Genomic DNA, 16223 nt, shown 5'->3' on the forward strand with positions numbered 1-16223 from the left:
TAATTATGGTTTCACATGAGTCCAGAGCCCAGGATCAATGTCTAGGGAAGGTTCTTTTAGGTGGCTTTGTCTGGCAGAATTCCTGGTCTTGGTTCTAGGAACTTGGTTTTAGGTTGAGAATATTGAAGATGCAGCAAAGTATTCTTGTGTCCTGGGCATTAGTTCACTCTGTACGCACAATACAGAGTTCTTTCTGGAAATCAGATTCAGAGAGAGATAGAGGTCAGAGGCAGGCTGCTAGCCTGGAGTCGGTTCTCTTCGGAGGTCAAACAGCTCAATCTCAGTCATGTGACAGGGTGATTTTGGGTCACACGATTCAGCTAATGAGGCGCCCTTGTTAAAACCCATTGTGTTTTGAGCAGGCAACTGAAGAACCATTAGAACAATGTTGGTTATGACGAGTCCCAAGCAGCTCTGCCTTTGTCTGCTCTGGCTGGTGCAGACGTACCATCTGCAAATCCTTGGTGTTGGCTTGGCTGGAATGTTTATACAATACAAGTCACATTCCAGGAGGATGATGAGGTGGTCTTTGTCCATTGGAACAGCTTAAAATCTTCTAAAACTATTAACATATGATCAGCTGCAGCCATTTTATCAGCCCAGCAATTGTTCATTTTGAAAAAACAGAAAAAAAAAATTTATGAAGTAGCAAGGCTGACTTACATATGTACATTTTTCTTCCTGCCTCCTGGATGGGACATGCTTCTCCATTGGAGAAAAATGAAATGAATTCCATTTCATTTTATTTTTACTATATGTGGTCTTAAGAAGGAAGAATAGGAGGTGAGGAAGTATACCTACATTCTCTCATTCAGTCCTGAAAAAACAAACACACACAGCTGGTAGCGGGGAAACGTCAGTTCCCTGCCACATTCTCAAGGTTTATACGTGGGGCAGGGTGTCAGTCAATGTGAGTAATTTCTTTATTAAAAACAGAAAATGCTGGGAAAACTCAGCAGGTCTGGCAACATCTGTGAAGAGAGAAACAGAGTTAACTTTTCGAGTCCATATTACTCTTCTTCCAGCATTTGCCGTATTTTATTTTATCTAAAGAATTTCTTCTGTTGGTTAAAAGGCTGCAAGATCCAACTCCAGGGTATTGGGGGAGCTCCAGCTATATTGGAGTCCAGCAGGTGCTGGGTTTCCTACCTGGTTGGGCTAGCTGTCTGGGGCTCAGCTGGTAGTGCTTTTGATGTATTGGTGGGGGCTCTCCCACATCCATGTCACAGACGCTCCAGCGGATACCTGTGAATTTCTTTAAATTTCCCAAGCAAGGTGGCTACATCCACCCACTGCTGTTGGGTCAGGATTGCTGATTGGGCATTTGAGGCTCTGGGATCTGCCAGCCTGGCAGCTGAGGCTTCAACTGTGGAAACCACCTTCTCACTTGGCCCCTCCTGGCTACCTTCAGATGTGTCCACCCCCTGGTAGGCACTCAATGATTGACTGGGCTCTGGGTTCAATTTAGTTCTAACTGCACTTGAAACCCCCCCCCCCCCCCTTTGTGGTGGTCCCAAGGGTTTCAGGGTTGCTGTATTTCCCTGATCTGTTATCTTGGGGAGCCGTTTGTTCCCAACCTGTCCCATTCTGTTTGGGACACTACTGCTCTCAGGTGGCTGTCCAGCTCCTGCTGCACTGCCCAGCAGCTCATCAACTAGGTGAGGCATCTCCCTCACCATCTGCACGTCTACTTGGGACCTTCCCTGTTCTCCCTCTAAGGTTGGAAAGATGGTGTGGGCTCGCTCACATTTATATAGCAATAGCTGAATGATATACTGAACATGCTGAGCCTATAAGCTAGAATTCATTTCACTTAAAATATTGGTATGGCTTTCTGTTTATCCTGATTTGTTATCATGTTTTGCATTTATCTTATTTTCTTCCAGTCTATCGATGCAACAAGTCTGGTGGTTATTATGTTGTATGATTACCAAGATCGTAAATTCCAACCACGAAGCATCTCTGAAGCAAAGGAGGATATAATACCAGAAGTTAGAGAAGTAGAAAGGAGCCTTTTCAAGTATGTAAAGTGAAAATTGCTAAACGTTTTAGCAGAATTGGTAGTCAAGTTTTAAAAATTATATTTCAGATTTTTAATAGTGGAAAGTAGCTCTATGGGTAAGTAATACGGATGGTGGATATCCCAGTCTTTTTTAATTGTTGTATAAATGAAGTATTTTTTTAAATAATCTTCATTGGAGAGCTGCGTAAACCAGTAATGAAAACTGTAAATTCCCTTCAGCTGGTATGGATGCACTGTGGCTTTATACCTAACAAAAGTCAGGCTAATGGAAACTGGACATTATTTTATTTCCGTTAGCTTTTGACTAAACTCCTTTTTTAAAAAAAAATCCTATCTGTGTGTTCTAAGAAAATGCTCATAGTCGATCAGTTTGCAGGCCATCATTTTGATATTTACTGAGAGAAATGGCCAGTGTAGTGAGATATATTCTAGAGCAGACTTGTCCAACCTTTTCACTTGGGGGGGCCACATTTCAATTTTTTCTCACTCAAGGGGCTGATGTAAATTTCAGAAACTTAAGTTTTGGCACAGCATGAAACATAATTTCAAAAAAATGTTGAGGTATGAAGAAAAGAAACAACTTGCTGAGCAAAAGTAAAGCAATGTCAAAGCAATAAATTAAGTTTTGAAAAAAGAATAATTAATTAGAGTGTGAGGGGGTCAGAGTGTCTGTGTCCGATTCACTACTAGTCTCAAGGTGCTCACTCGCTCACCCACTGTGTGAGTGGGAGTGAGGGTGAGTGAGAAATCTGAAACTGGGATAAAGCAGACACACCCTGACTCTCTCTTCCACACCCACACACACACACACCCCCACTCTCTCTCTTTCTCACACGCACCCTTATATACACATTGGCCAGCCTCTTCACCCACTCTGCACCTGGGCCCCAGCAGCCTGTCCTCCCTGTGGCCCCGGCAGCACCTCTCTCTTTCTCTCTCTCTCTCTCTCTCTCTCTCTCACACTCACACTCTCTCTCTCACTGTGAGCCTATCAGTAGCAAATGCAGGGGAGAACCGTCTCTGATTTGGAGGAGCAGCCCCTTGCAGAATCTTCAACTTCATGTACCGCCTTACCGACATTTTGAACAGTGGCTCTGGGGGCCATGTAGAATGGCAATAATCTGGTCCGCGGGTTGGACAAGCCTGTTCTAGAGCCATTTTAAAACACAAAACATACAATGGTGATCTACAGTTGAGAATTTACCATCCACAGGGTTACCTTCAGTTTTAAAAAATCATGCATTAAGTTATTCTTCATATAATATTAAAATGATTATGTTACTTTTTTCACTGAAAATGTTTTTAGGGATACAGGGTCAGGCTGAATGGTGGAAGAATGTAGTATCAGACGCCTTTCACTTTTTGTTTTGATTCAAAGATGTTGGCTTGGTGAAGGCCAAGAATATTCATCTCTTGATTTTTGCCACATTTTCCTGAAAAGTATTGTTTGAACTCCTTGTCAATTACAATGAAGTCTGTTTGAGATAAAAAGTACAAGACAGTGGTATGGTTACATAAATGTTGCTCCTAACTTGAAAGACTTTAAACTGGATGGCTACAAAGGCTGATATCTTTCACTCTTTCCTCAACTAAAGTTCAATTCCATAGTAACTATGCTGCTTTAAGTCTTTAGTTCTGAATTCTTTTTGTTTCTGTTGGTTAATATTGCTTTAGTTGACAAAATTGCATCTTAACGAAAGAAAAACGGATTCATTTATGCATAGTAAACATCCTATTTTGAATGCTCCCCATTCTGTTAGCTGGAAGTGCATTAATGTGTTGATAAATTCTACATCCCTAGAAATTAGCTCAATTATCCCCGCTGAATAGTTCCATCATGTCAACTTTCTAGTACAGTTTGTTAGAATTGGAATGTACAACTAATTAACCCTCAGCCTGTTGCACATAGTTGTTGCTATGATTCCAAGAGACTGTTAACAATGTCTAATGCTTTGATTGGATATTTGTCCCATTGTTACAATTTTAGGTCCCTGTCTTGGATATTCTCTGGGGTACACCAGTACTGGCCATTCAAGCAATCTGAACATTTTAGCGGTAGTGAATGTACCCATACTGCCTAATATCTAGCTATACAATAACGTAACCTGCGGGTGTAACAATACTGTCCTTGAACTGAATATTTGTGTTTTTCCCATATCTGTTTATTCAATCTCTTTGGCGACAGAACAAGAAAACATTTAAGATGAGGCCAGATATGGATTTGACCTGTTTTATTTCATACTGAGGGAACATACAGAGCAACAGTTATTATTGGATTCAATTAGATCCAACAGACTGCTTGTGTTTACATAATCATACTAAATAATGATCATTTTCTGCTTGCCACATCTGTGGGTCAGCCCTAAATAGCTTAAACAGAACCAAACAGAACCATTCCCATCATTTGTGTTTTCCTGACCAGCTGAGCCATATGTTTTACTTAGCAATTTTCTGTTTCAGACCTGAGTACCACTTTGTTCACTTCCTTCCTGCCCCACCATGAAGTTGGAGTTTGCTTCCTATCCCATCCTCCTGTTTAGGCTTGTCCAGATGATTTGTTAACCTAGCTATTGTGCCCTCCCACCCAATCCCCCAATCTTCCTTTGATATCATGAAAAGCTCTCAGCTGAATGAGATATTTTGATTCCCCTCATGATTTTATATTTTTTTATTTATTCACGTGATGTGGGCATAGCTGGCTAGGCTAACATTTATTGCCCATCCTTAGTTGCCCTTGGGATAGTGATTGTGAGCTGCCTTCTTGAACTGCTGCAGTCCATGTGGTGTAAGTATACCCACAGTACTTGAATTGTGAGTGAATATTTGTTCGATGCCCCTGAGATAGGAACATGAGAACAGAATTAGGTCTTTCAGCTCTTCAAACATGTTCCAACTTTCAGTGAAATTATTGATTATCTGTATCCTGCTTCCAAATGTCATTATATCCTTGGCTAGCAACAGTCTATCAATCTCAGATTAAAAATTATTGATTGAACTAGCATTAATTGTTATTTGTTGGAGATTTCCACACTTTTATCATCCTTTGCATGAAGCAGTGTTCTCTTACTTCTAGTATGAATGTCCTGGCTCTGACTTTTAAGGTAGATGCATCCTTGCAATGAACTCCCCCACCAGTGGGAAAAGTTTCTCTCTACCCTCAACCCTATCAATTCCCTTCAAAATCCTAAAAACCTTCTGTCAAATCACCCCTTAACTCGGGAATATAAACCTAGTTTGTGTTATCTCTCCTCATGATCTAACTTTTGGTGCCCTGGGATCTTTTTTTTAATTCATTCATGGAATGTAGGTGTTGCTGGCTAGGCCAGCATTTATTGCCCATCCCTAATTGCCCTTGAGAAGATGGTGTGGTGAGCTGCCTTCTTGAACTACTGCAGATAATGTGGTGTAGGTACACCCACTGTGCTGTTAGGGTGTGAGTTCCAGGATTTTGTCCCAGTAACAGTGAAGGGACGGTGATATATTTTCAAGTCAGGATGGTGAGTGGCTTGGAGAGGAACTTCCAGGTGGTGGTGTTCCTATGTGTCTGTTGCTCTTGCCCTTCTAGATGGGAGCGGTTGTGGGTTTGGAAGGTGCTTTCGAAGGAGCCTTGGTGAATTTCTGCAGTACATCTTGTAGATGGTACACACTGCTGCTACTGTGCGTTGGTGGTGGAGGGAGTGAATGTTTGTGGATGTGGTGCCAATCAAGTGGTCTGCTTTGTCCTGAATGGTGTCAAGCTTCTTCAGTGTTGTTGGATCTGTACTCATCCAGGCAAGTGCAGCTTCTAGAGAATTTATGCTGCACTCCCTCCAAGGCCAGTATATTCTATCTAAGATGCGATCCCAGAACGGTATACAGTACTCCAGATGTACCCTAGCCAGGACTGCACATAGCTGCAGCAAAACTTCCTCCCTTTTATATTCTAGGCTTCAAGTTAACTCGGCTAAAATTTCATGAGCCTTTTTGATTCTTTTTGTACTTGACGCTTTAGTGATTGAGCGTGTAAATCTCTGACCTCCACTGTTCTCAGCTTTTCACCATTTAAGTAATGCTCATCTACTATTTTTTGATCTGAAATGGATAATTCATCTGCCCACTCATTTAGTTTATCAATGCCCTCAACTTTCTCATCAACACACCTGACTTGAACAGACTTTCTCCAAAGGCTGCAACTCTTCCTTTTAAACTTATGCAACTTATTTTGTTTCAAAAAATAATAATTAATCTTTTCCAAATCCTTTCTGTGGAAAAATGCTCAAAAAATCCTAGAACCTGACTTCCATATTCCAACATATAGCTCGCAAAGATTTTCATGTCCAAACTTGGATTTAAATAATGCCTTCAGCATTTAAAAGACAATGTCACAAACGCTTCACAATTATGTAAAGAAATGGTTGGTGAGCCAGGTTAGCTGGGATAAAATGAAGGGCTATGAACTGATTATAAAAAGAAGAGAGAAAGAGACGGAGAAAAAAAGGATGACGAGCCAGAGTGTTTTAAGGAGAGAATTCCAAAGAGTAGGACTTGGGTGGAGGAAGAAGGCTTTGCCACCAATGATATGTGAAGGATGGGAGTGCACAAAAGACCAGAGTTAGTTAAATGGAGTAAGGGTGAAAATAGTACTGGAAGAATTTGCAGAGGTAGGCTAGGCTGAAGATGTGGAGGGATTTGAGGACAAGGATTTTAACTTTAATATAAGATGTGGGTGATTGGCTCTGTTAATGTGCACTTGGAGGTGCTACAGGCTAAATAAATACCTGGTAACTCTTTTGAGAGGAAGCCTCTTATTTCTTTATCGAGTCTATTTGAAAACTAACTTAATGTATGCCCTTTCTTTCTAGTTTTAAGACAAAACTTGCAGCTGCACTTGCTCGTTGTCGGATTAAAAATGATGCAATCTCCATCGATTTAATTCTTCCGGAATCTGTAAGAAATCAAGAACGACGAGCTTCTTCTTTGCCACTCTATGTCTGGGTAAATGTATTAAAGACCAGGTAATCAGTACAAATAGTCCCCTCTTCACACGTTATACTATATAACGCAGGTACAATATGTTTTACTGATGGGGGTATCAGTAAGACAGTGACTCAAACCTGCTCACAGTACTATCCATCAAAAAGTGTACAGTAGTATCAAAAAGTGCTGTTATGGGTTGATGGACATTAGAGAACTACTGAATGGAAAAAAATAACTTTTTTTTTGTGGCACCCTGAGTCTTGACGTTTACCTGATAGACAATAAAGTCATGTTGCAGAATTTTTCTGTCAGCATGTGGGGGGGCGGGACCTGCAAGCCGACGCATAAAATGACGCAGGGTGACGTCAGGTGGAACTCCCGACGTCAACCCGCGTCATTTACATTTTCAGGTCGGTGAGTGCGCAGCCAAGTCAGCTGTGTGTCCGCCGACCTGTCAACGGCCTACTAAGGCCATTAAGAAACCAATTCAGCTTATTAATGGACCTGCCCATCCAACCTTAAGGTTAGCGGGCAGGCCAGGAGCTTAGGCGGGCTTGTGAAAAAACATGAAACTTCATTCGCTGGCAAGATGAGGTTTCTTGAGGGTTTTTAAATTTTAATGACAGGTTGCAAAGTTATGGATATGTCCCAACTCATGTGACAGTATCACGTGAGGGGACATGGCAGGAAAAATTTTTAAACTCCTTTATTAAAAGTTTCAAAATGAAGCCTATTTCCCTGAGGGAGATCTGTGCGCTCTTTCACTCGCATGCACGAAAGAGCGCACTCCTGGCTGAGGGAATTCCACCCCACCCGCACAGGGAACGCATAGCGCTTCCTGGTGGACATCATGCTGGGCGGTCCTTAATTGGCCCGCCCATGTAAAATGGCGGTACGCCCCCGACCGGGGCCGCCAATCAGGAGCTCATCCACTCCCGCTCTTCCCCCCCGACAGGGGGGAAATTTTTCCCATAGTTATTGTAAATTAGCAGAAACATTTACAATCAAATTAGTATCTTTATTGCAACAGTACTGCTTTAAGTACAGAATTTCTAGTTTTTTCACCAAAGACTTTAACAGAATTAAAACATCTCACTCTGGAAAAAGCCACAAAAAGCTGCCCATGTGTAAAAGTAGACCTAGAAATATAATACAAACTTTGTCAAGAATCTGGCCTTAAGATTTGTTCGTAGTCATAAAATATGAAGTCTAATTGGGAACTGTTTTCTCTTGAGCTGAAACAGTAACTTTACAACTGATGGGCTCAATATTATTCGAGGAATAAGCATTCTATTTCCTCGAAAGCTGCCTATTATAGTTTCTGTGGCCAGGATTTTTCATTGGTCAGGCTAGCTCAGCGGGAGCAGGCAAGGGTGGTCATGGAGCTGACCGCCACCCGCAATTGGCCCTGCATTGCGATTTCACGCGGGTGGGCCAATTAAGGCCCGCCCAGCGTGGATCGCGAGCGATAACGCTGAGTGCTTCCTGTGTGGGCAGGGGAAGAAGGGAGAGTCAGGTCCAGCACACTTTCGCGCATGCGAGCAAAAGAGTGCTTCAATCTCCCTGAGGCCTGGAGCTGCCTCAGGAAGATTGAAGCACTTTTCAAAAAAAAAGAAAACATTAAAAATGTAATGAAACATGTCCCTTGTGTGACTGTGTCACATGAGAAGAGACATGTTTTTGTTTTTCAAAGAAAGTTTTTATTTAATTTGTAAAAACTTTAGGAATCCTCATCCCACTCGTGGATAAGTTTTCCTAAAAACCATAAAGGCCGCTTGGCCTTTTGCCTGCCCATCAACCATAAGGTTGGATGGGCAGCTTAAGGTTAAGATTACCTAGTTAACGGCCTTAATAGGGCTTTCAGTTATCGGCGGGTGCGCAGCCGACTCCGGCGCACCTGCCGAACGAAATATCGCAAGACAGCGTGACGATGTTGGGGCGCACGCCCAACATCATTGCACGTCAATTTACGTTCCAATGTGTTGGGCCCGCCTCTGCACACCGAATGTAAAATTCTGCCCTGTATCAATCATCGAAGAAAGCAGCTTCCTAAGTGTCAGTCTTGTTCCGTGACATAGTCCTTGTTCAGGATTTAAGTTTCATAGCAACGTTATAACTGCTCTCTCCTAGAATCTAAATTTGTGCAGTGGCATTCTTTTTGGAGTTAGATTGTTTTGAAACTCCGGAGGGTAAAAACTGCTATCATCTTCATCTATAGAATCAGAACTGATATATTCACTTAATTTACCTGACAGCATTTCTAAAACTTGGTTATTCAAATCTAATGGATTTTCATCTTTAGCACAAAGAATAGCTCTCATATATGTTGTATCAGATTCTTCTTCTTGTCTTTTGCCACACTTAACCAATTCCATTATCTCATCCACTCCTCTCATGTCATCCCCTCCCTCCCATACCATCCCCTCCCTCCCATACCATCTCCATCCCATGCCATTCCAGCCTTCGATCCCCATTCCTCTATTACCATCCCATCAATTGCATCCCGTCCTCATAGAAACAATTTCTCCAGCCATGGTAACTGTCATTGAACTCCGCTTTCCTACTGTTGTTTATTTTCTCCACCAACCTGCCCCGATCCCACCGCTGTCACCAACTGTTGACAGCTGCACATGTGTCATGTGCTCTAGTCCTCTGGGCGTCCCACGTTTCTTTGTTTGTGCCAGCCACCACCCACCAAATAAACCCAACAACATACGCGCCTTTTAAACTGACCGATCAAAACAGCCTGGACGGACATTATTATTATTATTATCATTATTATATTGATCATTATTATTATCATCATTACTATATTGACTCAATACTGATTCTGCCCAAGATTATTTTTACTAATGGGTTCCAATTGTATTTAAATGTAGAATCAGGTCTCTAACATCTGGTTAACACTACTATCACACTTTATAAACTATTGGTTGGTTTACACTACTGATTATCATCATATTGTGACTGGACAGCCTTGAAGATGTGACTCATTTACTTGAGATGGAGGGCTTCACAAAGGTGAAATGTGCCCGTGAGCTTGAGGGTCTGTCTTTCTGTGTGGATCAACATTGCCAGGATGTGCTTCTTTTTCCAACTCATCTAACGGCTAGGCTTTATGAAATGGAACTTGTCACCAGTTACAAGATGGTAATCCAGGTAAGCGGAAGAACTGAAGAGACATCAAAATAGAAAGTAATATACAATTCAATTTATGCTTGAAAAAGAATTTCCCAACTACGTTTTAAGCTATGTACCTTTAAAGTATTTTTGTCTTGTTTTTCTACATAAGAAAATTATGTTAATTTCCAGTTTCCTTCCTTTCTCTCTAGGATAAAGGTCGAAGCCTAGCACCACATTCGGTGAAGGTTTTACTGAACATGGATGATGATATCGTTGTTACTAATGCAGGTTCACGTTTGACTGTTGCCCATATGTCTACTCTAATTAACCAGAGCACCTCCAAAGTCTTTCTCTGTGGGGTGAAAACAGAATCACAGCAACTTGAACTGAAGAGCCTGTTTGAAAAAATGGGCTGTAAAAGTGCGTAATTAAGTGCTTAACTGTTCGTTATCTACACATTAGTTCACAGATTAAAGGTTATTCGATGTAGACAGAAAATTTCATTGTAAAATACCAAAGCATATGTTTTAGTGGTTACCATCATTCAGAAGGCCAATACAGCTGTTACAAGTGTTTGCATGAATGAACAGCAAAAGTGAATTATTAAATTCAATTACGTTTGTCCATTTCTATGAACTCTGAGTTTTAATAACCTTTTCAACTGACTGAATTCATTTGTGGCTGAAGTACAGGCTTCATTTAAAAACTGAATTTTCTTCTTTGAAGCTTAAAAGAACTGGCTGTACATCTGGCCGTATAATGCACAGTCTAATAATGTTGGGTAATTTGAGGAACAGTAGAACAATAGTATTTTTTAATTTCAGGAGATATGGAAAGACATTAAAATGGAAGCATAGCTGTTAATTTTCACTTTTATTAACATATGAACAAGGAGCAGGACCATTTAGCCCCTCGTGCCTGCTCTGCCATTTAATCAGATCATGGCTGATTCTGACCTCTGGACTCTGACTCTTTGTTTCTGGTCATGCATATTTGATGTTAGATTTTATATTTTTTTCCAATACAGTAGAAAAATTATATTTAAGGGAAAATGCATAAGATAGTGAGTTGGAAGCTAGCCTTTGACCTCTGCAACCTGGATTCAAATCTAGCTCGATCTGATGGCATGAAAACCTCTGCTAGCTATAGAGCTTTTAGGTAAAATAATTGGGGAGTGTCAATCCAGTTCTTAGTAGACATGGGTCCACGGTACAAATCTCACTAATTTGGGAATCTTACCCAGAGACCATAAAATGGCTGGCGTAGGCTTGAAAAAAAAATCACGCTACTTTAATTGGATTGTTGCTAAGGCATGCTCGACTAATATAAAGAGAGCTTAATTCTGCAAATGGTTGTGCTGTGATCTGAGAGTCCTGAGTAACTGTAATAGGAAGAGTTCCATTCCCCAGCATTAACAACTCTTACCTTGTCAAGCATGAAAATTTAAAAATTGAAGAAAATTATGTAGTTCAAGGATAAGTAATAAAATGAGTTGTTGCTTGTTGCAAAGAGAAAATGTAGTTTATTCAGTCAACTAAAAAATAGCCTCAGAAATACGTCTTATCTAATTGCCTTGCAGACATAAAACTGATACCTCAGAAATTCACTGACATTCAGCCTATAGATCCGCGTTTACAGAAGGTTAAAGTTATTCTGCTTGTGCCTCAGTGTTCAGCATCAGGAGTCAGCAATCCAGTGGAATTTATCTTAAATGAACGTGGAGGTAAATTTAACCTATAAATTTTCTAAGTGGTTATCATTGGGAAGAAGGTATCATACATTGGAGCATCAACATTCTATTCAAAAGACTGGAAGGAAGCAGGTAAGAGCCTCCATTTTGCTGAGTTGCAAATTCCAATCATGCTGAATAGGTAGACATAGCATGAAGGTGAGACAGACTGTAAAGAAGCTAGATGGAATATGTTCCTTGGGTCATTCTTGTGTGTATGCTTCTTGTTGGCACAAATGACACTGACAGTGTAAGAGCTAGGGAGGGTCGTGGAAACACAGGGGGAAAGAAAGAATGGGGGGAAATGGCTACATGCACTTAATGGAAGATAATAGCCAGAATGTCTCAGAGCTGCTCCCGCTCAGCCATTAAAACTTCATTGGAAGTGTGGCAAAAACCCGCTTACACACATAAATGAGGGTTTCAGCCACACTTCTGCTGATGTTATGGAGTCAGAGCAGTTGCAGCTCTGAGGAAATTCCTGGCCAGTATATTTTATCAGAAAAACAGACTGTCATTCCAGTATTTAACTTATGTTCAAAACAGATTCGGAATGACTTCAAAAAAACTGAAAATGCTGGAAATCAGAACATCAGGCAACAATTGTGGAGAGAGAAACAGGCCTGTGCATATCATCAGGGTGCCCACCAACGCAATCTTCTGGGAGGCAGCCTCTTAGTAGACCACCTCCAAGTTCATGGGATCCTGAGATGGGAAGTCCTATCAGAGGATCCAGTTAACACTGGCCAGCCAGCAGCCTCACCAGGAAAGACAAGCATTGCAGGAGCAGAAAGACGATTGCAATGGTGCCTCAACTCAGAGTTGCTCTCAGTTACCTTTTGCAAAGTTGAGAATGAAGAGGCCCACAGCTGGTAGGGAAATCTGTACAAAGGGGGCTTTGCTCCACAAGATTGGGTTGTCTACAGCTTCAGTCTTTCATCCTTTGGACTGCCTCCAAAGATCTTCCAGGCTCTGCATTCTGTGGAGGGCCACTCTGATGGCAGGAGACTGTCATCGTATTCAGAGAATGGCTCCTAAGTAGTGCTTTAATTGACCTAATTGATTGCCTGCTTCCATGGAACAGGCTGCTGACTTTGTTCCCAGTCCTACTCTGGGAAATTTCCCCCAAAGCTAGAAAGCTGTTGGGAATGATGGCGCAAGACAAAAGGAGGTGGTAAGAGGACAAGTAAGGAAGAAGAGATGGGCCTAGAGGTGGTGCAAATAAAATCTGTTACCTTTACAACCTTTTCTAGTTCTGGCTGAAAGTTATCGAGCTGAAACGTTAACTATGTTTCTCTCTCCACAGATGCTGTCTGACCTGCATCCATTTCCAGCATCTGCAGTATTTTCCTTTTACTTCTGAATTATTTTGGTTGTCCTGGAGCAGAGAGTTTAGGTTTAGTACTTTAGTGTAAATTTTGACAAGTAGGAAGTTTTGTCATTTTTCTTGATAGTGGTTCCTAATTATAATTTAAAACAAAAACAGAAATACCTGGAAAAACGCAGCAGGTCTGGCAGCATCGGCGGAGAAGAACAAAGTTGACGTTTCGAGTCCTCATGACCCTTCAACAGAACTAAGTAAAAATAGGAAATGGGTGAAATATAAACTGGTTTAAGGTGGGGGGATGGGGGGAGAGGTGGGGGTGGGGCGATTGTAGGGACAAGCAAGCAGTGATAGGAGCAGATAACCAAAAAATGTCATAGACAAAAGAACAAAGAGGTGTTGAAGGTGGTGATATTATCTAAAAGAATGTGCTAATTAAGAATGGATAGCAGGACACTCAAGGTACAGATAGCTCTAGTGGGGGTGGGGTGAAATAAGACTAAAAGGTCATAAAAGGTATAGATTTAAAAGTAATGGAAATAGATGGGAAAAGAAAAATCGTATAAATTATTGGAAAAAACTAAAGGAAGGGGGAAGAAACGGAAATGTGGTGGGGTTGGAGGAGGGAGTTCAAGATCTAAAGTTGTTGAACTCAATATTCAGTCCAGAAGGCTGTAAAGTGCCTAGTCAGAAGATGAGGTGCTGTACCTCCAGTTTGCGTTGAGCTTCACTGGAACAATACAGCAAGCCAGGACAGACATGTGGGCAAGAGAGCAGGGTGGAGTGTTGAAATGGCAAGCGACAGGGAGGTCTGGGTCATTCTTGCGGACAGACCGAAGGTGTTCTGCAAAGCGGTTGCCCAGTCTGCGTTTGGTCTCTCCAATGTAGAGGAAACCGCATTGGGAGCAACGAATGCAGTAGACTAAGTTGGGGGAAATGCAAATGAAATGCTGCTTCACTTGAAAGGAGTGTTTGGGCCCATGGACAGTGAGGAGAGAGGAAGTGAAGGGGCAGGTGTTGCATATTTTGCGTATGCATGGGGAGGTGCCATAGGTGGGGGTTGTGGAGTAGGGAGTGATGGAGGAGTGGACCAGGGTGTCACGGAGGGAACGATCCCTACGGAATGCAGCCAAGAGGGGTGAAGGGAAGATGTGTTTGGTGGTGGTATCATGCTGGAGTTGGAAATGGCGGAGGATGATCCTTTGAATGCGGAGGCTGGTGGGGTGATAAGTGAGGACAAGGGGGACCCTATCATGTTTCTGGGAGGGAGGAGAAGGCGTGAGGGCGGATGCGCGAGAGATGGGCCGGACACGGTTGAGGGCCCTGTCACCTACCGTGGATAGAAAACCTCGGTTAAGGAAGAAGGAGGACCTGTCAGAGTTAAAGGAAAAATTAAGTCCTCCCTTTTACTCCAAATAAAAGACATGGTTATGGGTACCCACATGGGCCCCAGCTATGCCTGTCTCTTTATAGGGTATGTGGAACATTCCTTGTTCCAGTCCTACTCCGGCCCCCTCCCACAACTCTTTCTCCGGTACATCGATGATTACTTCGGTGCTGCTTCATGCTCTCGTCGGGACCTGGAAAAATTTATTAATTTTGCTTCCAATCTCCACCCCTCCATCATTTTCACATGGTCCATCTCTGACATTTCCCTTCCCTTCCTTGACCTCTCTGTCTCAATTTCTTGTGGTAGACTGTCACCAATATCCATTACAAGCCCACTGACTCCCACAGCTACCTCGACTACAGCTCCTCACACCCCGCTTCCTGTAAGGACTCCATCCCATTCTCTCAGTTCCTTTGCCTCCGTCGCATCTGTTTTGATGATGCTACCTTCAAAAACAGTTCCTCTGACATGTCCTCCTTCTTCCTTAACCGAGGTTTTCTATCCACGGTAGTTGACAGGGCCCTCAACCGTGTCAGGCCCATCTCCCGCACATCCGCCCTCATACCTTCTCCTCCCTCTCAGAAACATGATAGGGTCCCCCTTGTCCTCACTTATCACCCCACCAGCCTCCGCATTCAAAGGATCATCCTCCGCCATTTCTGCCAACTCCAGCATGATACCACCACCAAACACATCTTCCCTTCACCCCATTGGAGGCATTCTGTAGGGATCATTCCCTCCGTGACACCCTGGTCCACTCCTCCATAACCCCCTACTCCTCAACCTCCACCTATGGCACCACCCCATGCATACGCAAAATATGCAACACCTGCCCCTTCACTTCCTCTCTCCTCACTGTCCAAGGGCCCAAACACTCCTTTCAAGTGAAGCAGCATTTCACTTGCATTTCCCCTAACTTAGTCTACTGCATTCGTTGCTCCCAATGCGGTTTCCTCTACATTGGAGAGACCAAACGCAGACTGGGTGACCGCTTTGTAGAGCACCTTCGGTCTGTCCACAAGAATGACCCAGACCTCCCTGTCGCTTGCCATTTCAACACTCCACCCTGCCCACATGTCCGTCCTTGGCCTGCTGCATTGTTGCAGTGAAGCTCAACGCAAACTGGAGGAACAGCACCTCATCTTCCGACTAGGCACTTTACAGCCTTCTGGACTGAATATTGAGTTCAACAATTTTAGATCTTGAACTCTCTCCTCCATACCCACCCCCTTTCTGATCCTCCTTTTTTCCAATAATTTATATAGATTTTTCTTTTCCCACCTATTTCCATTATTTTTAAATCTATACATTTTATGCCCTTTTAGTCTTATTTCACCCCACCCCCACTAAAGCTATATGTACCTTGCATGTCCTGCTATCCATTCTTAATTAGCACATTCTTTTAGATAATATCACCACCTTCAACACCTCTTTGTTCTTTTGTCTGTGACGTCTTTTGGTTATCAACTTTGTTCTTCTCCACTGATGCTGCCAGACCTGCTGAGTTTTTCCAGTTATTTCTGTTTTTGTTTTGGATTTCCAGCATCTGCAGTTTTTTGTTTTTATCTAATTATAATTTAGTTGATGTTGTGTAATTGCTCCTTAACAACTGACTTTTTAAATCCTATAGCAATAATTTGTTTACTATTCTCAGCTGTACATGCTCGAGTTGTCCCCA

The 16223-nt window shown here is 42.3% G+C and overlaps 1 protein-coding gene across 1 annotated transcript in view; it reads left to right on the forward strand.

The window, feature by feature from the left end:
* The window catches only part of LOC121275380 (putative methyltransferase NSUN7), a 156981-nt gene that overhangs the window by 52823 nt on the left and 87935 nt on the right, over positions 1-16223 (forward strand). Inside the window, exons 3-7 of the mRNA XM_041182918.1 lie at positions 1887-2020; positions 6865-7017; positions 9955-10138; positions 10312-10522; positions 11682-11825. Coding sequence (XP_041038852.1) covers positions 1887-2020; positions 6865-7017; positions 9955-10138; positions 10312-10522; positions 11682-11825 — 826 coding nt within the window. The remainder of the gene's footprint in view (positions 1-1886; positions 2021-6864; positions 7018-9954; positions 10139-10311; positions 10523-11681; positions 11826-16223) is intronic.

Source organism: Carcharodon carcharias, chromosome 1 (assembly GCF_017639515.1).
Source record: "Carcharodon carcharias isolate sCarCar2 chromosome 1, sCarCar2.pri, whole genome shotgun sequence".
Lineage (NCBI taxonomy): Eukaryota > Metazoa > Chordata > Chondrichthyes > Lamniformes > Lamnidae > Carcharodon > Carcharodon carcharias.